A 23,222-nucleotide genomic window follows, 5' to 3' on the forward strand; every position below is an offset into this window, starting at 1 on the left:
GGCTGGTCTCGAACTCCCGACCTCAGGTGATCCACATGCTTCGGCCTCCCAAAGTGCTGGGATTACAGGCGTGAGTCACCGCGCCGGGCTAGTATTTTTATTTTTAATTGATTAATTTTATTTATTCATTATTTTTTTCACATGTAGCCTTATAGATGAAGAAACGGACTTTGTGGAGTCTGTGAAACCTATGCCTGTATTCAGAAGGTCGGTCCTTAACATATGCGTTAGTTCAGAGGATACAGCCTTTCATGTGCAGACAGGAGGTTTCTAGATTGGGGCCTGCCTTACAACTTGCTGTGCAACCCTTTAAACAAAAATCACCTCTGTTTCACCAAATATCAGTTTCTAACTAAAATGAGGGCTTAGACTAGAGGACTTTAAATAGCTGTGAACAGTCTGTGAAGCATCAGTGCTGCTGTCTTGACCTCATTTCATAGGCCCGAGCCTCTGCGTTGGTATCAACAAAGGTGATGTGGAGATGATGCTGGTGAGAAGCTGTATTCCATTATCCACTTATAAAACCAAGGCTAAAACCTTAAGCCCATTGCCTCAAAAATGTATAACACTGAGCCTAAGAGAAATGATATGAGATTACACAATTAACTCCAAGCTGTTGGTGAGATGAAGAGACACTGTCCTACGTGAAGGTGAGCACAGCGTATTTGATACGTTGTTGTATTTGATAGTACTGTGGCTCTTCACGGGCTCTCAGCTAGAGTCCTCAGCCTCCTTCCTGACCTTCCTAGGCCTGGCAGCTACAGTGCCCCGCCCTCTGACCAAGTGACCCTCCCAAACAGTGGGAATTTAGAGACAGAAGTGACATCATGGATTTTGTTTACTGTGGTGTATCTTTTCAATGACCTGAGTCAAGACAGTCTGTCACCTGGACTTGCCACAAAGGGAAGAGTGGTGGCTCTGGAGTTGGAGCAACCTGGATTCCAATACTCCCAGCTCTTGCACCTGTCAGCATTGTGACCTTGAGCCAGTGACTTAACCTTTCTGGAGTTCTGCCTTTCTCTTCTGTAATATAGAGGTAATAGTAACACAAATCTCAAAGGACTCCTGAGGATATGATGGGATGATGCATGACATGTGGAGTAGTGACCTGTCCCTGGCCCATGGGAATCTGAATAGATTTAACCATGAACATCTCTCCTCCTAGGTCTATTTGATCTTACAATAGGTTATCGTAATGTCTTTTAGGTGCTTTTTAAAATAAAAATATCTTTCCTAAATGGAATGGTTTCAGCTCCAATAAAGGTATAACTTAATGTTGTCTGAGATAAAGTTATATCTATAGCTTTATTTATTTATTTTGAGTTGGAGTTTCGCTCTTGTTGCCCAGGTTGGAGTGCAATGGCATGATCTCAGCTCACTGCAGCCTCCACCTCCTGGGTTCAAGACATTATCCTGCCTCAGCCTCCCAAGTAGCTGGGATTACAGGCAAGTGCCGCCACGCCTGGCTAGTTTTTTTTTTTTTTTTTTTTTTTTTAGTAGAGATGGGGTTTCTCCATGTTGGTCAGGCTGGTCTCGAACTATCGAGCTCAGGTGATCCGCCCGCCTCGGCCTCCCAAAGTGTTGGGATTACAGACATGAGCCACCGTGCCTGGCCATCCATGACTTTTTAAATGTATTCTCCTCACATGCTTTTTTCAAAAAAGACAAAATGCTTCATATACCAATGCATGTATACGTTCTTTAAAGTTAATAAAATTATAGTACAAAGTAGCCTTTGGGATTGCTATACAACAGGGATTGGCAAACATTTTCTGTAAAGAACTAGACTTTAAATATATCAGGCTTTGTGGCCACATGGTCTCTGTTGCAACTGCTCCGCTCCACAGTGGCACCGCAACAGCAGGCGTGGGCGAGAATGAAAACAATGGGCAGGCTGCGTCCCTCCCAATAAAACTTGACTGATGGGTGTGGAAGTCCAAATTTCACATACTTCTCACATGTCAGAAAAGATTCTTATTCTTTTGATTTTTTGTCTAACCATTTAAAAATGTAAAAACCATTCTCAACTTTCAGGCTATACAAAAACAGAGGCAGGGACCCTCTGGTCCATGTGCGATCAGTTGCCAACCCTTACTCTACAAGAACAAAGACGTGGAAAAATGTGGGATGCATTTAAAAAGTCATAAAATCTATTAGGAAACCACATTAGAAATTTGGTTTATAACTGTTCACTATAAAATAGATTTTTGTTAATCTTGAACCACATCTAAATGACTTTAATTTTCTTAATATAAAAGATAACCCACTCAAGGGATAAATCTATGGTAATATTAAATAGCAAGATGAAAACTTCTAATAAATTTTATGTAGTATGAGGGAGATTTTTGAGTAAATTATTACATTGAATATTTTTGCAATATTTTGAATATTCATATGAGTATTTTGAATGAATCCTGAATAAAATTGTTGTTTAGCTTATCAGTGGGTGAATGTTTTAAACACTCCAAATAATTCAAAATTTAAAACACATAGATTCAGCCAGGTGCGGTGACTTGTGTCTGTAATCACAGCACTTTGGGAGACCGAGGTGGGCAGATCCCCTGAGGTCAGGAGTTTGAGACCAGTCTGGCCAACATGGTGAAACTCCGTCTCTACTAAGAATATAAAAATTAGCCAGGCATGGTGGCACATGCCTGTAGTCCCAGCTACTCAGGAGGCTGAGGCATGATAATCGCTTGAACTGAGGAGGCGGCAGTTACAGTGAGCCGAGATCGCACCACTGCACTCCAGCCTTGGTGAAAGGGTGAGACTCTGTCTCAAAATAAATAAATACATACATACATACCTACATACATACATACATACACATAGATTCATACTTTTATTTCTGAAAGATGAATCATTTCAAAATTATGAAATGTTAGAATATTTTCTTAATATTTGTAAAATAAGCAAAAAGGTAAATATAATTTACATATAAATACTAAACAGAAATATCAATTGACATATAGCTGATAACTCATACTTAAAATATATTATCAAAGCATTGTTGTACACAGCATTTAAACTCTCAGGCCACCTTAGTTTTTTTCATCTGTAAGTCATTTAGCGATAAAAAGCATTTAAATAAAACATAATGTCAAGCCGCGCTTAATACACTCTGCATGTTTCATAATCAAAGCTTTCAAATGGCTATTTCCATCCGGTTTTAACTTTAAAACATATCACATAAAAGCTACATTTGTTCAGTGATAGTGTATATTTAACAATAACAGAAAAACCGCCTTTTTTAATCTCTGAAAAAAACTCTTCTCATTAATATGAAATGAAATAAAAATATAGAGAAGATAGTTAAAGCTGGACATAGAGTTTTCAGGAACAATAAGTTAAAACATAAGGGGAAAATATTAAAACCACCTTTAGCGTTTTTAGAAAATCAAAATAATCATTTTTAAAGCCCTGAATTTTGGATATAGAAAAAGTTGAAAAGTATTTCCTTTTTATTAAAAGACATAACTAATCATAATCATTTGAAATATCCTTTATGATATATGATCACACCTGAAGAACCCCAACATCTAGTAAAAAAAAAATGCAGTTTCACTAGAACGTGAATTTGAACATGTTTCATAATTGTTGGGCAGTTTTATAAAAATAAAGCAGTTTCCTTAGGAAAAAACAATCTGCCAATTAGAATACATATCTTTTCTTTAGAGACGGGGTCTCACTAAGCTGTCCAGGCTAGTCTTGAACTCCTGGGCTCAAGCCATCCTCCTTCTTTGGCCTCTCGAGTAGCTAAGACTACAGGTGCCTGCTATACAACACCTGGCTGGAATGTGTATCTTTATTTTGGGGAAAAAAAAAGGTGTTTTCCTCTGAAAATAATAAACTTCAACCCCTGGCTATATGAACATTCATGACTCATACAGATGAAAACAAATTATTGTGCTCCTAGAAACTAGTTCTTTTCACTAGCACAGTCTGCGATACCATCTGGAAATTGTCACCAAAATGTTAAGATTCACAAGCAAGCATTGGTGAACAACATTGGACCTGATGAATCATTTCTACCACCACTAAATGTATTTATCCAAAGGGACTGTGTGGTGACGGTGTTCTGCAGTCCTGTAATATCATCTAGTGTCCTCTTATTTCAGCCACGTATTCACAAATGCTTGAATTTATATTTAAACTCAATGTCATACAATGGCGGCAAAATGCCCAAGCCTGCCCGGGACTGGTCCAAAGGCGGACATTTAGCTTGGCCCTCTACAAGCTCCAGTTCAAAATAAGAAAGCATCAAAACCAAAAATTGCTTGATTTCGTGGATAGCAAACACTCTTCCAGGGCATATTGTAGCTCCTGATCCAAAGGGCATGTAGTAATACTTTAACTTGAGTCCATTACAGTAGAAGGTAGTCTTTGTCTTCCCGTTTTCATCAAGATACCTATCATATTTAAAAGTCTGCAATAAAAATACAAAGAAAACATCCTTTAAGCTAGTTTTAAAGAAATTTGTCTCTTTCTCAACCTGGAAGCTCCAAAGAGTAATTTTCTTTTTAAATCTACTCCATTAGTGATTTAGCAAATACTCCACACTGAATCAGAAAGTAATAAGGAACAGGAGCTTAAAGAGCTAAGGAAGCCTTCTGACACCTCCTATCGTGCTTGAACGATTAGTTCCTTAGTCAGGCAGAGCTAGAGAGAGAAGGGTTTCCAGAAGAAATTGGAAGAATCAATATATTAGCCTCCAATTTCCTGGATTTGGGAGGAGGTGTTTTTAAGAAAAAAAAAAAAAGTGGCAGGTTTATTATCATGACTGCAAACATAATCTAGCAAAGACTGTGTGATGACAAATACCTGGTCTAAAAATTAAAAATTCAGACCACTATCTAAATTTTCCAAAATATATGAATATTTAACATGATTAAGAGGACAATCCCTATGACTACAATGATAAAATCAATTCTACCATTGTAAATTTCCTCTTTGTTTAGATCTAGGTAGCTATCACCTGGATATCGAACTTCAATGAGCAGGCACTTACCAAAGGGTCTGGGTAGATTTCTGGATCTAAGTGCATTAACTGTGGGTAAAGAGCTATGATGTCATCTTTTCGGATGTTGTAGGAACCGTCCTCAAGGTGCAAAGTGAAATCCTCCTTAGCTGTCCGGATGTTGAGGGAGGCACTGGAAAGCCTCAGTGATTCCTTGATTATGCTTTCTAAATATTTTAAAAGAAAAAAAGGTAAAAAATGAAAGAAGGAAGGGAGGAAGGAAGCGAAGAACAAAGCAAGTGTTTGAAGGTCGTATGATATAGAGTCTGAACTACAGACAGCCTGGCAGTGCATAACACAAAGGGACTGTGTGGTGATGGTGTTCTGCAGTCCTGTAATATGAACAGGGTATGGGAAGCTGATCAGATAAACATTTCCCAAACTTTCTTTCTGTTACCATGATGTTGTTATCAATGATTCAACTGTGTCTGAATTTTCTTATTTTTGTTTTTGTTTTTAGCCAGGGTCTCATTCTCTTGCTCAGGCTGCAGTGCAGTGGCATGAGCATGGCTCACCACAACCTCTACCTCCCAGGCTCAAGTGATCCTCTCACCTCAACCTCCTGAGCAGCTGCGACTATAGGCGTCTGCCACCATACCCAGCTAATTTTCTTCTTTTTATTGTTTGTAGACACAGGGTTTTGCTGTGTTGCCAGGCTGCTCTTGAGCTCCTAGGCTTAAGCGATGCGCCCACCTCAGCCTCTAAAAGTGCTTTGATTACAGGTGTGAGTCACCATGCCCGGCCTGAATGTATTTTTAAATCGGATCCTCTGAGTTAATAATAATCTTTTGATTAAGAGATAATCATCTTGGTCATAATTGGGAAACAAAATTCCATCATTTTATAGAAAAGTAATCATCTAATAAAACTGGAAAAATCAGTAATACATTTTTATATAAATTATTCAAAGTTTATCACTTCTGAGATTTATTATGCTGAGGACTTCTGAGACTGAATATACTGATAACACTGATATAGACATATGTTTTTTCTAGGTGTTTACTGCAGCTTCAGTTCAACATTTACAAGAACCTATTTTTATCCATATACTATCTGATGTTGTGTGGCGATCCCTGCTGCCTAGTAAAGGCATAAAGGGACAAAAAGAACCAACCTGAAAATGGCTGAAATATAGAGAGCTCACGAGAGGTCCAGCCTGACCTTTTAGACTTATCCTTTAACTGTCATGTTTTAGGGTGCTCATCACATGATTGTGTAAAAAATCCCAGAATGTTAGCATTTTATTTTACAGATAAGAAAAGGAAGGCCCCCAAAAGAGACTGACATGTCCAAAGTCTCCCAAGTCAGACCCAACAAGGAGCCTAAGCTTCTTGCCTCCTTAAATAAAATAACCAAAAAAAGAAAACTTTCTTCCTATAAACATATCATATTGTTGGCCGGGTGCAGTGGCTCATGCCTGTAATCCCAGCACTTCGGGAGGCCGAGGCAGGCAGATCACTTGAGGTCAGGAGTTCGAGACCAGTCTGGACAACATGGTGAAACCCCATCTCTACTAAAAATACAAAAATTAGCCAGGAGTGGTGGCGTGCACTTGTAATCCTAGCTACTTGGGAGGCTGAGGCAGGAGAGTGCTTTGAACCCAGGAGGCAGAGGTTGTAGTGAGCCAAGATCACACCATTGCACTCCAACCTGGGCAACAGAACGAGACTTTGTCTAAAAAAAAAAAATTAAATTAAAAATGTCATATTGCTATATTTCTATAAAATATAGAAAAGCAGAACAAAGAAAAATCAAAGAAGCTTCAAATCCATCACTCAATCCATGCAGGTAACTTTGGTTTCTTAATGGTTCTTTTCCCTCCTTTATTTTATGAAAATGACTAATATACTTCCATTAACCATCAGATTAGTGGTAAGAGGAATAAGAGAAACATAGTGTGGCAGTGCAGGGTGGTAGCTGAGAGAACAGGATCCCACATAATGATGTATTTGATTCTACCCTGGCTGCAGCTTAACCTCTAAGTGTCAGTTTCCTCACTTGGTACAAATGAATAGTAATAGTCCCAAGTCACAGGATTGTTGTGAGGATTAACCAAGAAAACGCATATGAAATACTTAGCTTAATGCCTAGAATTCAGTAAGTATGTAATTGATGTTGGTCATTATTGTTAAAGTAGTAGGACATAGAAAATGAAACGCAACATAACAAGTATACCCACCTAATACTGGCAGGTCATTCAGTTGTGTTTGACTCAAACAAATGGGATTGCCTTCCAAGCTGACTTTTTGACCAGCATTCTCTAATGTTCTTTTCACTTCTTCAGTAGCTGCTTTCATTGCTTCTGGGTTCCTATTAAAAGTTAAGAGAAAAAATGTATGTACAGAAAATAAACTTTTTCCATACTTCGAGATCTGCAAACAAATAGGCCTTTCCCCCTCCTTTTGACTAGACGGTGAAGATATCAGGGGAGAAGAGAAAGGGATAGTCCTGTTTGCGTTTACTACATTTGTAATTGCGTTTTACGTCCTTGGATATTAGTAAGAATCCAGTACTTTGGGAGGCCAAGGCGAGTGGATCATGAGGTCAGGAGTTTGAGACCAGCCTGGCCAACATGGTGAAACCCTGTCTCTACTAAAAATACAAAATTAGCCAGGCATGGCAGTGGGATCCTGTAATCCCAGCTACTCGGGAGGCTGAGGCAGAAGGATTGCTTGAGCCTGGGAGGTGGAGGTTGCAGTGAGCCCAGATTGCGCCACTGCACTCCAGCCTTGGTGACAGAGCAAGACTCCGTCTCAAAAAAAAAAAAAAAAAAAAAAAAAGAATAATAAAAAAAGGGGGCCTTGCTACATAAAAATTAAACTTTGGTCAGGGCTTTTATAAACAAGTGTTTCTAATAAGGATTAGACATGGCTAGGGAGCTACATAACAAAATTATAGTAAGTTGAGTCTCAAAATGTTTGACTGATAAGTATTTGTGAAACTATCATAAAATATGGCTACAATTTCCTTTATGATGTTAAATTGATGTTGTATGCCTGCTGTAAATATGTGAATTTATTCTGGATGTGCTTTCTCAAGTAATAACTTTGGAAGATAGTCAACATTTGTGACAAATTAGTAATAAGTTCTCACACCTGAAATTAAGTTTTAAAATATTTTATAAGACCTAAAGTCATCAGCTATCAATAGAAATTTGGCATTCCCAATCCTATGGAGTAGCAATTTTGTGTCTACATGATACTGAATATCTAATTTAATTGGAATAATTCAATAATAGACCATTCTAATTTCAAATTCCCAAAAGATTAACACTTTGGAGAGAAATCATGTTATGTAAAACATATGTTACTACAGTTTTTTTTCCTATTACATACAGTTTTAAAAAGCAAAACCTAGCTAAGTCTCTTATCAATAAAAATTGATTATGATTGATTCATAGCTCTCACACTTGGTCAAAAACAGAAGAACAGCAATTCCTAATTCAGTGAAAACAAACTGTGAATGAACAAATAAATAAGGCATAGTCACTGCCCTGATTAAATCAGTAATCACTTAAATACATTTTTATGATTATGAAAGCTGCATTTATGGACTTAAGTTGGTGTCGTGAAGAACAGTATGGGGTTAAGAGTGAGGGCTCTGGACCAGGCAGCCTGAATTGACCCCAACACGAGCACATACAAGCTCTGTGACTTGGGGTGACATCTCTTTCTCTGGGACTGCCTTTGTTTCTATAAAACACTTTTACCAGTCATAGCTGCCTATGTTTTTGTGAGGACTGAATGAACTCAAACATGTGAAACACTAACACGCATTAGTGCTACGTTCTTGATTGATGGCATGAGAAAGTACTATGAGGCTTCTTTTCTTAAAATTAAAATGGTTTAATTTCTATGTTCTACTAAAATAAAAAAAAAAAAAATGGATATGGTGTTAGTCACCTAATCATTTGAAATAAACTCCAGAAAGTCGCTGGAATGGTGTTTGCTTGCGATGCCCAGAGGACCACGAGGTGCGTCTTGGCCTTCTCCAGATCATCAAAGGTGGACAAAGTATCATTGAGAAACATGCGCAGTCTGATCAGTTCTGAGACACTTTCCCTCTTTTGGAGGTTCTCGTGCTTCAAGCTCTCTGCCAGTTTCTCCCGGGCATTGTGTGCAGTCCTGAACATGTGAATGGGGAGGCCTGCTACCAGGGCTGGAAAGACTTTGTCGAATTTCTTGAAGTTGTCAAGATTGTTTAGAATATGTGCTTTCTGTGTGTCTTGCCTTGTAAGATCTCTGCCAAAGATGGTTAAATACCCAGCTTCAAACATCACTCGGTAGCAGAAAGAATACATCCCTTCTGTCACCCAGGCAGCGGTCTTTGAGTTAGAGAAGACTGGAGGTCTCATGATACTTTGGAGGTTTTCCATCATGCTTTCCGTGAGGAAATTCAAGGCATTGCCCTGCAGAGTTTTGATGAAAGTGTTGTTTATGTTTTCAGTGGTATTTCCATCCCTCGGGTCAATGCTTCTGTGACCAAATGCCTGACAGCAAATAAAACATGCAGAAAAAGAAATTAAACCTGACCTAGTCATAGTAAATGACTGAAAAACGGATTACTTTCATAGTTCCTTACTTCTTAAAAACAGGAAATTGGCTTTCCCTTGTACAATTTCATAGCACTTTACAAATAAATGGCCAAATTGTACCTTTCCTTTAAAGCCAAGTTCAGTGGCACTCCCCTGGATCACTCAAGTCATCTATGTCTTAACTGTATGCCACTGCACTTATTTACACCTATTGCACATAAACTTATTGACAATGTTTTAAAACCATTAGTTATCTTTTATATTATTTGCAGATTTCTTTTTCTTTTTCTTTTAGAGATGGGGTCTCACATTGTCGCCCAGGCTGGAGTGAAGTGACACAATTATAGCTCACCACAGCCTCAAACTCCTGGGCTCAAGCGATCCTCCTGCCTCAGCCTCTCAAGTAGCAGGGACTACAGGTGTGTTCCATTGTGTCCAGCTGTAGATGTATTTTAACAAAACTTTAAACTACTTAGTCACAAAGACCAAAGCTAATATTTATTTGTAGTAAGTAGTTACTAGTTTTTTTTTTCTTAGCAACAGAGCTTCTTTTATTACATCTAAATGATGTTAAAATATCTTGCCAATTCCTTAACAAAATGAAACACTGTGTGGCACAAGTGTGGCAAGACAACTGTTGAATGTTAGGTTTCCATCACTTGCACTCTTGCATAGACACTGCTGATGTGATGAATTTTTATCTCTCTTATTCATAGAGTGCCACCTGTCTCAGTAGAGCATTTAGTGTATATTTCACCCTCATTAACTTGTCAACAAATGACACATTTATACCTATTTTGACTTTCTAAATGATTGTTACTACGAAGCTATGCATAATTTAATTTATTTATGTTTCTAAGAATCTCCACATAAGGATAACTCTCTTCAACACCTTTATCGTAAAATCTAAGTACATCAAAATTTCTAAATAGACCAGCACACAAAAAGGTAGAAGACAAACAGAATGGTATATAAACGTAAAACTGCTTACCTTCGCAGAAGTAGCATAGTGAAATTTTTTCCAATCAAAATATTTTCCATGGCACAACACCTTATGGTATGACAAGGGATTTGTGATGAAATGGACGTATTTTCCCATTAGTTTGCAGGTAAAAACATGACCGTGTTTCCTTTGATTTGCTCTGAGGAACTCAAGAGGATTGGCACCAAATTGCAGCGCACAGCCCAGGTATGGAATCAACCCATTCTCTAGAGGTGGTTCACCCGTTTGCCTGTCAGAAACAAATGTATGATAGACATGGATGATTACATATTTGGGTTTTTGCTTACATCAGATTTAAAAATCCTTCCCACTGACTTCAAACTTTAGAACCCTATAGTTTATAGATATTTCTTTTGTTGGATGGGCCCTGCTCTTTTACTACAAAAATAGGTTATATTAACCTAGTAACATGATATGTTGGTGGAAAGGATTACTAAATCTATCTATTTATGCATCCGTCCATATGTACATTCAACAAGCACCCGTCTACTGTGTGCTCATCACTTTTCCCTATGATTCAGGCGAAAGGATTTACAAGGCCAACAAGATTCTTGCTGTCAGTGCAGAAACAAAACTACATTCTAGTGTTTATAATTTTGCTAAGCATCATTTTTCTAAATATCTCAAAATGTTTCTTTTGATTATTTTCTTTATAGACATAGATCACTGAATAAGAGAGGATTTCAGAACTGAGATTTTCAAAATCTTCCTAGTTTAAAGATATTATTATTCTGTAAGGATGGTTTCAGAGAAGAAAAATCTCATGTGAGAAATTACCTTATTATAAAATGAAATTGAGTAAGATAAACACTGACAGAATCATCTATTGTAATTCAATGCTCCTTTAAAATGTTTCTATTAGAAAATGTAAACTTATTTTCCAACATAAACTTCTGTACCTCTTGATAGAATAATACAGTATAAAGTAATAACTTTTCTTTTCTTGGTTTGAAGATAAGTAGTTTAATTAAAAGTAAAAACTACCAGGCCTGAAAGAAACTGCAAAAGGCAGAAAATACATAGCAATCTACAAAGTTGAAATATGCTCAGGGTGATTTTCTCTTTTTGAGATTGACATAGCAGAGAATATCTACATGCCTCCCCACAATTACTCCTTGAGCCAATTAGCAGTTAAATAAACTATGGTTCTGGATCTGACTGTATTTGTTTTTCTTGCATTCTTGAACCAGTTGTAAATAAATGAAATCAATGTCACATACACTCAGCAGACTTTCCCAATTCACCATAGTTGATTAACATTGATTTAAAAACAGTAATAGAATGATCAGCTCAGGTCTATGCTCTAGTCCAGACTTAGGCTGAGTCTATATGATGCACAAGAGTCTATATGATGCACAAGAATGAGCTTAAAAGAGAACATTTATTTAATAAGAGTATTGAAGCCATGTGAGAGAAAGCAATCCTTTCCACATAGATTCCCACTTGCTACTTGTATCCTTACTAATTTAGGCTTCCTCTTTAGATATACATATAAATGTACATAGAGACCTTATAAAATTTCTGTCAGTTATGTTTAACACCAATATGCATTTATACATTACCATTGGTATATGCCAATACTAAAAAAGGAAGCTGCCATCATATATTTTGTTAGATATAGTAAAAAAGATATTACTTTAAAAATTCAAATCAAATTTTTCATTAAAAAAATAAGGAAGATAATGCTAATATGTGTAAGTATAGAAAACCAAATTTACTGTATAACAATGAAGGTAAAAAAAAAAAACATTAAATGGATGAATTAAAGAGCAATTTAAAGATAAAACATTCCTTACCTTCTCCTTATTCCAAGAATAAGCCATAGACAACAGCATGCTGCTATAGCAATCCCCCAAATCAAAGATATGGTCATCATTTTGCAAATCTAGGCCAAAATCTCTGAGGAAGAAAATCTCTGATTAGAAAGGCAAAGATGTCACTGAAAAGAGACTCAAGCTAGGTTTTTTATATACATAGTACCCAGATCCATTAACTTGAACTTGGTTGACCAAAGCAAACAATTAGCCATTTGTTCATTCTATTAGAAAAAAAAAAAAAAGTGGTAATAACTGGCCTTGAACTAAGTCCACAGGTATCAGAAGTGGTTCCAAAGCAATCAGAGACCTGCAATACTTGATAAGTTGAAGGTCTCTCAAATATATGTTGACTTAACATTCGGACCTGGGGACAGCAGCTAGTATTACGAGTTTGGTATGTGTAAAAAGAAAAAATAAACCTGTTTAAGATGGGCATAGCTAATAAATACGTAAAATATAATAAAGAAAAATAAGAATGAGTTATTCATCAAGCTTATAATTTGGTCTTGTTAACTTTTAAAGAAGAATTAATTTAGGTGCTTTGCCAGAGAGATGGTGATCAAGTTCGGAGGAAAGAGACTGGGAAAAACATTTCTGTTGCTTCGTGTTCAGTGCTTTTATAAAATCATAGATATTTTACTACACATAGTAACATGTTACTTACCTAACATCCCCAAGAGAGTATTCTACATAAGTGCATCCTCTTGATAAATATAGCTTATTGGAAGCATCAAAATTTTATCTATCATTCTTGTAATTAAAATGTTTATCAATTTTTCTAATAAAGTAATAAATTTCATTTCAAGTAAGTTAAGACTAACTAAAACATATCTTGGTGGAAAGTGAACATCTATTAATAATTTACCTACCACGCTACTCCTCTACTCAGAAGTAACCACTATTAACTATTTGGCATATGTTCTTCCAAACTTTATTTCTGTGTACACAAAAATATTAGTTGAGCATTTATTACATGCCAAGAACTCTTCAAAAGTATTCTAGTTACAGGCGTTAACAAGATAGGCAGGTTTCCTAATCTAATGGAGACTCTATTCCAATGGAGAAAGGAGTAACAAAATACATGTTATGAAAAAAATAAAACATGGTATAGAAAGCTAGGGGGGAATGAGGACAACTTTAGATATGATGATCAGAGATGGGCTCTCTGAAGATGTGACATTTGAGATCTGAATGACAAGAAGAGACTGCTCATGTGAATATCAGAAGGAAGGATATTCCAGGAAGAGGAAGCAGCAAATGCAGTGTCCTGAGTCAAGGATCAATGTGCTGAGTCTAAGAACAAAAAGAAGGGAGTATCCTACTGAAGCAGAGTGAATGGAAGTTCACAGAGTTAAGACAAAAGACAAGAAGGTAGGCAAGAGTATTGTGTGTGTGTATATATGTACACATACACACACAAGTATATATATATATATATATATGTACACACAGTATTCTCTCTATATATTTATACATGTGTATATACATATGTATAAATAATTTTGAATATGTGCTTCATCTTCCATTGGATAAATGTACTATAATTTATTTAACTGATTTCCTATTAATGAATATGTGGGTTGTTTCCAGTTTTGGCTATAGACGCCATAGATTTATTTCATGGGTTTTTTGTTTTTGCCTGTTTAAACAGAGATCACACATTTTGTGTGTGTAATTTATCACCATAATTATTACTATCAATCATTGTATGGCAGTACATAGATTTTTCTTAGAATCTAGGTTTTTGGGGTGCTTTGTGCATATTATTTAGACAGATGGATTTTTAAAAACTTAACACATCTTTTAAAAATATCGGTTATAAAAAAGCTGACCTTATACATGGCCAATCACAGCAAAGTATCCCAGTCAGATAAAATGCCAGTCTAATATCCAAATAACACAGCCCTTTAGAGTCACTTCTCAGACAAATGAAGAACAAGCAAACATACAAAAATGGAAAGGAAGTCAGGCATGGTAGTGTGACATGGTTTGGCTGTGTCCTCATCCAAATCTCATCTTGAATTCTCACGTGTTGTGGGAGGAACCTGGTAGGAGGTGATTGAATTATGGGTGCAGGTCTTTCCTGTGCTGTTGTCGTGATGATGAATAAATCTTATGAGATCTTATGGTTTTAAAAAGAGGAGTTTCCCTGCACAAGCTCTTTTCTTGTCTGCTGCCATGTGAGATGTGCCTTTGTCCTTCCACCATGATTGTGAGGCCTCCCAAGCGATGTAGAATTGTAAGTTCAATAAACCTCTTTCTTTCTTAAACTGTCCAGTTTCAGGTATGTCTTTATTAGCAGTATGAAAATGGAATAATACAGTAAACTGGTACCAGTAGAATGGGGCACTGCTGAAAAGATAACCAAAAATGTGGCAGTGACTTGGGAACTGGGTAACAGGCAGGGGTTGGAACAGTTAGGAGGGCTCAGAAGAAGACAGGAAAAGGTGACCAAGTTTGGAATTCCCTAGAGGCCTGTTGAATGGCTTTGACCAAAATGCTGATAATGATATGGACAATGAAATCTAGGCTGGGGTGGTCTCAGATGGTGATGAGGAACATTTTGGGAACTAGAGCAAGGGTGACTCTTGTTATGTTTTCATAAAGAGACTGGCAGCATTTTGCCCCTGCCCTAGAGCTTTGTGGAACTTTGAACCTAAAAGAGATGATTTAGGGTATCCGGCAGGAGAAATTTCTAAGCAGCAAAGCATTCAAGAAGTAACTTGGGTGCTGTTAAAGGCATTCAGGTGTGGTAGTGTTGCTGTTGTTGTTGCTATTTTGAGATGGAGTCTTGCTCTGTTGCCAGGGCTGGAGTGCAGTGGTGCGATTTCAACTCACTGCAACCTCCGCCTCCCGGGTTCAAGTGATCCTCCTGCCTCAGTCTCCCAAGTAGCTGGGATTAAAGGCACCCACGACCAAGCTCAGCTAACTTTTTGTATTTTTAGTAGAGACAGGGTTTCACCATGTTGACCAGGCTGGTCTCAAATTCCTGACCTCATGATTCGCCCACCTCAGTCTCCCAAAGTGCTGGGATTATAGGTGTTAGCCACTGCGCCTGGCCAGGTATTTAGTTTTATAAGGGAAGTAGAGCATAAAAGTTTGGAAAATTTGCAGCCTGATAATGCGATAGAAAAGAAAATCCGATTTTCTGAGGAGAAATTCAAGTCAGCTGCAGAAATTTGCATAAGTAACAAGGAGCTGAATGTTAATCCCGAAGACCATGGGAAAAATGTCTCCGGGGCATGTCAGAAGTCTTCACGGCAGCCCCTCCCATCACAGCCCCAGATTCCCAGGAGGAATATATAGTTTCATGGGCCAGGCCCAGGGTCCCCCTGCTGTGTGCAGCCTAGGGACTTGGTGCTCTGTGTCCCAGCACTCTAGCCTGGGCCACATAGAAAGACACCATCTTTTTTTTTTTTTTTTTAAGGGAAAGGGTATGGGGGAACCTCTCAGTATAATCTTAGCAACTTCCTGTGAATCTAAAATTATTTTGAAATTAAAAGGCTTCCAAAAATGGTAAATACATGACTTTGCAGATGCTGATGACACCTGGAGCCCCTACCAGCCATGGTCAACTCTACTGTATTATTTGACATCTTGGGGTCAGGTCTTTTTTGAGCTGTTTGCAGACAAAGTTCCAAAGACAGCAGAAAACTTTCATACTCTGAGCACTGGAGAGAAAGGATTTGGGTATAAGGGTTCCTGTTTTCACAGAATTATTCCACGGTTTATGTGTCAAGGTGGTGACTTCACATACCAAAATGGCACTGGTGGCAAGTCCATCTACAGAGAGAAATTTGTTGATGAGAACTACATCCTAAAGCATGCAGGTCCTGTGTTGTTCATGGCAAATGCTGAACCCAACACAAACGGTTCCCAGTTTTTCATCTGGATTGCCAAGGCTGAGTAGCTGGATGGCAAGCACGTGGTCTTTGGCAAGGTGAAAGAAGGCATGAGTATTGTGAAGGCCATGGAGCGCTTTGGGTCCAGGAATGGCAAAATCAGCAAGAAGATCACCATTGCTGATGGTGCATAACTCTAATAAATTTGACTTGTGTTTTATCTTAACCACCAGATTTTGGGTAGCTCAGGAGAGCACCCCTCCACCCCATTTGCTCACATTATGCTATAATCTTTGTGCTCTTGCTACAGTTCTTTTGGGTGCCATATATCCCTTATTCCCTTCCATACCTAGCGGGATTGCAGAGTTAAGTTTATGATTATGAAATAAAACTAAATAAAAACTAAATAACAACTGTCAAAAAAAAAAAAAAAAAAAACCCGTGAAATACATTCACAACCTTCTTTACCCCCTCTCAGAACATCACAAGCTCCTTTCAAATGTAGACTGGTCAGTGTCTATCTAGATTTCCTTTATCCTAATATTTTTACTCTTACACTTACAACCCCTCTTCTATACAACAAAAGCACAGGAAACATATACACCCAGAAAAGCAGAGTCTTAAATATTCATATTTATTTATTTTTCTTATTATACGTGGTTTATATTTTCCCTTGTCAGGATGTCACTTCTTGCTGCTGTCATGCATCCACAAATGGTACTTATCACAGCCCAAATACGCTGCTTCTAATCCAACAGGTGGAAATTCAGATACAAAACTGAATTTTTTACAGTTGTCAAAACTATTAATAGATTGCAAGGAAATACTTAAAGATTTCTTGATGAGTGCATGGATTTTACAACATCTTGATGTGTTTTTAGCACAGTGCCTGGTGCATCAATTATTGAATAAATGCTAGCTCAGTGGCACAGCCTTTGCCTGCTTTTCTATTCTCCATGTTTCGGCTGATAAAGTTTTATTTATTTTCTCTCTCTACATTTCTCTGTCTCACCATCTTTCCTCTCTGTGTGTCTCTCTTGTTTCTCTGTCTCTCTCTGTGTCTCACTTTCTTTCTGTATCTGTCTCTGTCTCCTCTCTCTGTCACACACACACACACACACACTCACACACACACACACACACATTGTACATCTACTACATGCCAGGCTCTGAGTCAGCAGTGGAGACAATGTGAACAAGAAAGCCTGAGTCCTGGCCCTGTGGAGTTTCCACTGCATCAGGAGAAAGAGTAAGTGCCCTGACAAAGAAAAGGGGTATAGTTGCCAGAAAATCTGGCATAATAAACTGAGTTCTAATAATAAACAAATTCTAATCCCACCACAGCCTGTCAGTTTCCTCTTTGTTTACATAGAGTAGTGAAGAGGACCACACTTTCCTAAAGTATGGAAGAAATACTTACTCTGGGCCTCAGAAAATATAAAGCCTGAATCAAATATCTCAACCCCATGAATGGAAATATACAAAACACAGAAGCTCAAACCAGAGGAGTAGAATATAAAAAGAACAACTAAAGCTATGAGCTTATGTAAACTCACCTATGGTATTAGGTATAGTTTCTATTAAGGAATGCAATGAACATAGAATGTACACATCAGTATGACTGCTTTAAATAAAACGAACTGAGAACATGGTCAAAAAAATTGAGTCAAACCAGTTGCTTTCCTGAATTCACAAGTTAAGTAGTGGGACACAGATTGCCTCAATTAAGACAGCACTTTGCATTTTCCAAGAGCATCACAGAATTGTCCTGAATCAAGACTGTATATGAGGTTTCTAAGTCAGGGCAAAGTAATGGGAGTCTATTGTGGAATGGGCTGGTGAAGCCTTGTCGTGATTAATATGGGGCTTTCATAATCACATTCGAGCCACATTTTCATGAAGCCATAGGGAAAGAAACTAGTTATGGCAAATACAAATATAGTTTTGCATCTTAAATACATGCTTTTGAGATTGTAAATGCCTAGCAGGACTAAAGAATAAGAAGCTGTTGACAAATTCTAAAAGAATCATAACTTTTACATTCATTTTGAGGTTTTCACATTTTAAAAGTTTCTTGTGTATTTTTCTACTTTAATGAAATGACTAACTTGGGCAAGATGGGTATTTTGACCATGTTAAAGATGAGGAAATAGAGGCAAGAAGGTTTAGTGGAAAATGTTACATAGCTTGAATTAGTTCAATGGTCGATGAAGAGGAAACTGCAATTAAATCTAGACTTGCATGTTGGCTTGGCCATTAAGTATTTACCTTTCAACAAGATGCTTTTCCTCTCCAAGTCTTTGCTTTCTTATCTGTAAAACAGGGATGATTACAGTGCATGATTCATAGATATTAAGATGAAGTAAGACAATGTCTGTAAGACAGACATGTAAGACATGTCTGTTAGCCTAGCACTTGGCACAATCTATGCTCAAAAATGTTTGCTGTAGTTAATAAACTGGCAAATTCAGGATTCAAGCCCAGATTGCTCTGAATTGAAGTGTGATAGTCCACCTTTACAGCACAGTACTGCACAAGAAGTACAGGGGAGTCAAAGGCCACCTGACTACAGGTTTAGGAAAGGGTAAACACACAACTAACTGGATATGAATAAATCATATGCATTTCATTCATTCATTCATATGAACTTAATATGTACTTTGTGCAAGGCACCTTTTAAGTGCTGGAGATAGAGAGATAAATAAGACAGGCAGTCTCTACCCTCTGGAGACACAGCTAATCAACAGGAGAACAAATATATTGATTTGATTTCTGACAAGAAACCACCATTTTTTACTATCAGAAAAAGTCTGGCCAATGCATCAATATTCAGTGTCAAGATCATCAAAAATTCACTTCATTTAATCCACAGGGTAGCACCATGAAGCAGGCACTGATCCCTCAATGTACAGATGACTGAATGTGGTGAAGCTCGACTCCAAGCCCAGGGCAGCCCCTACTATGCCGTGCTGTAGCACAGGAAGAACTCCATTCACCCAAGTGAAAGACAGGCTTGGGGGCCTGGAATCAAAGAAGGCTAAGTGGTTCCTTTACTTTTGATAAGTTTCATCCCCATCTCAGCCTTCTGAAACTTAGCCCAAGAAGCCCAACTGGTTCATCGGACTTGCTGTGACCAATTAACCTTGCCAGCTCAGGGAAACAGAGAGATAGAGAAGAGGGCAGTCGGGGGAGGGGGAGAAAGAGGGAGAGAGAAAAAGATAGAGGAGCTTTTTTTCCTGAATGTGAGCAATCCTGGCTCCTTTTATCTCTCCCATCTCATGGAAATATTTCCAAAAGGACATATTGAAGAAAACCAAATCGTGAGCCATAGAGGAAGCTGGTCTCGACTTCTCAGACCAGCACAGGGCAGTTCATTAGCTGGGGTACTACTTTCACTTTCCTGACATTCCCTAGCTCCTAGGAGGGAAGGCTGAGGTGCTTAGAGATGGAGCACAGAGAGAATAGAACAAACCTCTGTATGTTAATGGCTCTGGAGATGTTCTTGAACTGGGTCACTTGCTGAAGTACTATTTTCCCCTGAAGATAACGAGATGAGAAAGGAGAAGACTTTTCTCTATAGGCTAACAGAACAAAAGATGGTGAGGAACCACGAAGAATGTTAGCACCTTAACCTCTGACTTGCTCCATTTGTTCTGTTGTAAAAGGCAAGTAAGTTCTGTTGTCTTCTTTCTGACATTTTAAGAAAATGCGAAAACATTTTTGGAAATACGTGATGAAAGTATCATTGAAATGTGTGGCAAAGCCTCTACTATGGGGCCAGGGTCTTCACATACATTGTCTCATTTAACCCTTACAATAGTACCATGAGAAAACAGGAGGTCAGAGTTTCAGCAGCTTCCCAAAACTCAATTCATGGGAATTGCATATCTAGGATGCAAACCCAGGGCTCTGGGACTCCACAGCGCACATGCATGCCCTTTATATTTCAGAGTTTTTCTCCCAGAGCTCCAGGGCTCCCTGTTGTGGTGGGGGAGAATGCCAAAGGAGAGGCTGTGCCCACTGCCCTCTTCTGCTTCATGAAAGGGGACTGTAGTATGAAGTTTGTTTCAAGGAAGGGCTCCATAACTAAAACAAAGCAAAATGAAAATAGCACAAGCCCTTTGAAAATCACTGTGGAACGCCAGTTACCCCACAAACCCTATGTCATCAGATATTTTCAATGATTTAGTTACTTCTTATTCACTTTTCTTAAGATAAAATTCAAGTACCATAATATTGACCCCTTTAAAGAGTACAATTCAAAATTTCTAGCATATTCAAAGATTGTGTGACCATCACCCCTATCCAATTTCAGAACATTTTCATTATCCGCACAAGAAATTCTATATCCATTTGCAGCCGCTCTCCACCACAGAGAGTGTATTGGCAATCACCAGTACACTCTCTATTTCTATAGACTTGCCTGTGCTAGACATTTCATATAAATGATATAATACTATTATATATAAATACTTGCATCTGACTTCTTTTATTTAGCATAATATTCTCAAGGCTCACCTACATTGTAGTATGTATCAGTATTTCATTCCTTTATATGGCCGAAAAATATTTCACTATAAGGATATAAGACATTTTATTTACTAATCAATTAATGGACATTTGGGTTGTTTTCACTTTTTACTTACTATTAATAGTGCTGCTGTGAACATTTGCAGATAGGTTTTTGTGTAAAAGTATGTTTTAAATTTTCTGAGTATGTAGTTAAGGGTGTACTTGCCTGTCTTATGGTAACTATATTTAACTTTTTGAGGAACTGCCAAACTGGTTTCCAGAATGACCGAACCATTTTACTTCCCCATGAATGAAGAAAGGGGGTTCAATTTTCTTTGTATTGTTTGTCAACACTTATTATTTTCTGTTTTTTCAAGTATAGCCATCCTAGAGGGTGGAAGGTGGTATCTCATTGTGGCCTTGATTTATATTTCCCTAGTAACTAATGATATTAAAAATCTTTTCATGTGTTTATTGGCCATTTGTAAGTCCTCTTTAGAGAAATGTCTATTCACGTCCTTTCCTTGTTGTGTTAAACTGGGTTTCTGTCTCTTTCATTGCTGAGCTGCAAGATTATTCCAGGCAATTAGACCCTTATCAGACAAGACTTTTAAATATTCTCTCCCATCCCATGGGTTGTCTCTGCACTTTCTTGCTACTGTCCTTGGATGCAGAAAAGCTTTTTTAAATTTATGTATGTATGTATGTTTTCGAGACGGTGTCTTGCTCTGTCATGCAGTCTGGAGTGTAGCGGCGCGATCTTTGCTCACTGCAACCTCTACCTCCCGGTTCAAGCAATTCTCCTGCCTCAGCCTCCCAAGTAGCTGGGATTACAGGCACATACCACCACCTCTGGCTGATTTTTGTATTTTTAGTAGAAACAGGGTTTCACCATGTAGGCCAGGCTGGTCTCCAACTCCTGAGACCTCAAGTGATCCACCCACCTCAGCCTCCCAAAGTGCTGGGATTACAGGCGTGAGCCACTGCGCCCAGCCTTTTTATTTATTTTACTCTTATTTATTATTATTATTTTTTGAGATGGAGTCTTGCTCTGTCGCCCAGGCTGGAGTTCAGTGGTGCGATCTCGGCTCACTGCAACCTCTGCCTCCTGGGTTCAAGTGATTCTCCTGTCTCAGCCTCCTGAGTAGCTGGGACTACAGGTGCACACCACCATACCCGGCTACTTTTTGTATTTTTAATAGAGGTTTAGTAGAGGATTTGCCATGTTGGCCAGGCTGGTCTCGAACTCCTGACCTCAAGTGATCAGCCCACCTCTGCCTCCTAAAGTGCTGGGATTACAGGCGTGAGCCACCACGCCTGGCCACAAAAGTTTTTAACATTGATGAAGTGCAATTTATCAATTTTTTTTTTTTTTGGCTGCTTAGACTTTTGGTGCCGTATCTGAAAAACATTGTCTAATTCAAGGTCATGAAGATGTATGCTTATGTTTTCTTCTAAGGGTTTTATAGTTTCAGTTCTTACACTTAGTTCATTGATTCATTTTATGTTAATTTTTGCATAGGAGCTGAGGTAGTAGTCTAACTTCATTCTTTTGCATGAGGATATCCAGTTGTCCCAGCACCATGTAAACCTATTCTTTTCCCCATGGAAATCTCTTAACTTTCTCGTTGAAAATCAGTTGATAAATGCATGTGTTTGTTTCTGGACTCTCAATTCCATTCGATTGATCTATATGTCTATCCTTATGCCAGTAACACCAAGTTTTGATTATTATAAGCTGGTAGTAACTTTCCAAATCAGAAAGTGTAAGTCCTCCCATTGTTTTTTTTTTTTTTTTTTTTTTTTTAGATAGAGTCTCGCTTTGTCTCCGAGGCTGGAGTGCAGTGGCACGATCTCGGCTCACTGCAACCTCCACCTTCCGGGTTTAAGCGATTCTCCTGCCTCAGCCTCCTGAGTAGCTGGGATTACAGGCACATACCACCAAGACTGGCTGATTTTTTTATTTTTAGTAGAGACGGGGTTTCACTACATTGGTCAGGCTGGTCTCAAACTCCTGACCTCGTGATCCACCTGCCTCGGCCTCCCAAAGTGCTGGCATTACAGATGTGAGCCACTAAGCCTGGCTCAATGTGTTTTTTTCAAGACTGTCCTGAATATTCTGGATTATGAATACTTTACATTTCCATGTGGATTTCAGGATGAGCTTGTCAATCCCTGCAAAACTGGAAACTGGAGCTTTGAAAGGGATTGCACTCAATCTCTAGATCAATTTGGAAAGAGAGTATTACCATCCTAACAATACTGTTTTCTGATCCATAAACATGGGTGCCTTTGTATTTATTGAGGTCTTCTGTAATTTATTTCATTGATGTTTTGTAGTTTTCAGTGTACAAATCTTGTACTTCTTTTGTTACATTTATTCCTAAGTATCTCATTTTTATTTATCCTATTGTACATGGAATTGTTTTTCTTAACTATTTACAGATTTTTCATTGCTACTGTATAGAAACAAACTAATTTTTGGATGTTGATTTTA

At 38.1% G+C, this 23,222-nt stretch overlaps 1 protein-coding gene across 1 annotated transcript in view; it reads right to left on the reverse strand.

Annotated features, from left to right (window-relative positions):
* Window positions 1–2,829: 2,829 nt before the first annotated feature.
* LOC104680718 (cytochrome P450 7A1) overlaps window positions 2,830–23,222 on the reverse strand; it is a 63,206-nt gene continuing 42,813 nt past the window's right edge. The window contains exons 2-7 of the mRNA XM_010386788.2: window positions 12,351–12,453; window positions 10,543–10,783; window positions 8,920–9,506; window positions 7,197–7,327; window positions 5,009–5,184; window positions 2,830–4,426 (exon numbers count right to left, since the gene is read on the reverse strand). Coding sequence (XP_010385090.1) covers window positions 4,127–4,426; window positions 5,009–5,184; window positions 7,197–7,327; window positions 8,920–9,506; window positions 10,543–10,783; window positions 12,351–12,430 — 1,515 coding nt within the window. The 5' untranslated portion in view covers window positions 12,431–12,453 and the 3' untranslated portion in view covers window positions 2,830–4,126. The remainder of the gene's footprint in view (window positions 4,427–5,008; window positions 5,185–7,196; window positions 7,328–8,919; window positions 9,507–10,542; window positions 10,784–12,350; window positions 12,454–23,222) is intronic.

The sequence above is a fragment of the Rhinopithecus roxellana genome, chromosome 9 (assembly GCF_007565055.1).
Source record: "Rhinopithecus roxellana isolate Shanxi Qingling chromosome 9, ASM756505v1, whole genome shotgun sequence".
Classification (NCBI taxonomy): Eukaryota; Metazoa; Chordata; class Mammalia; order Primates; family Cercopithecidae; genus Rhinopithecus; species Rhinopithecus roxellana.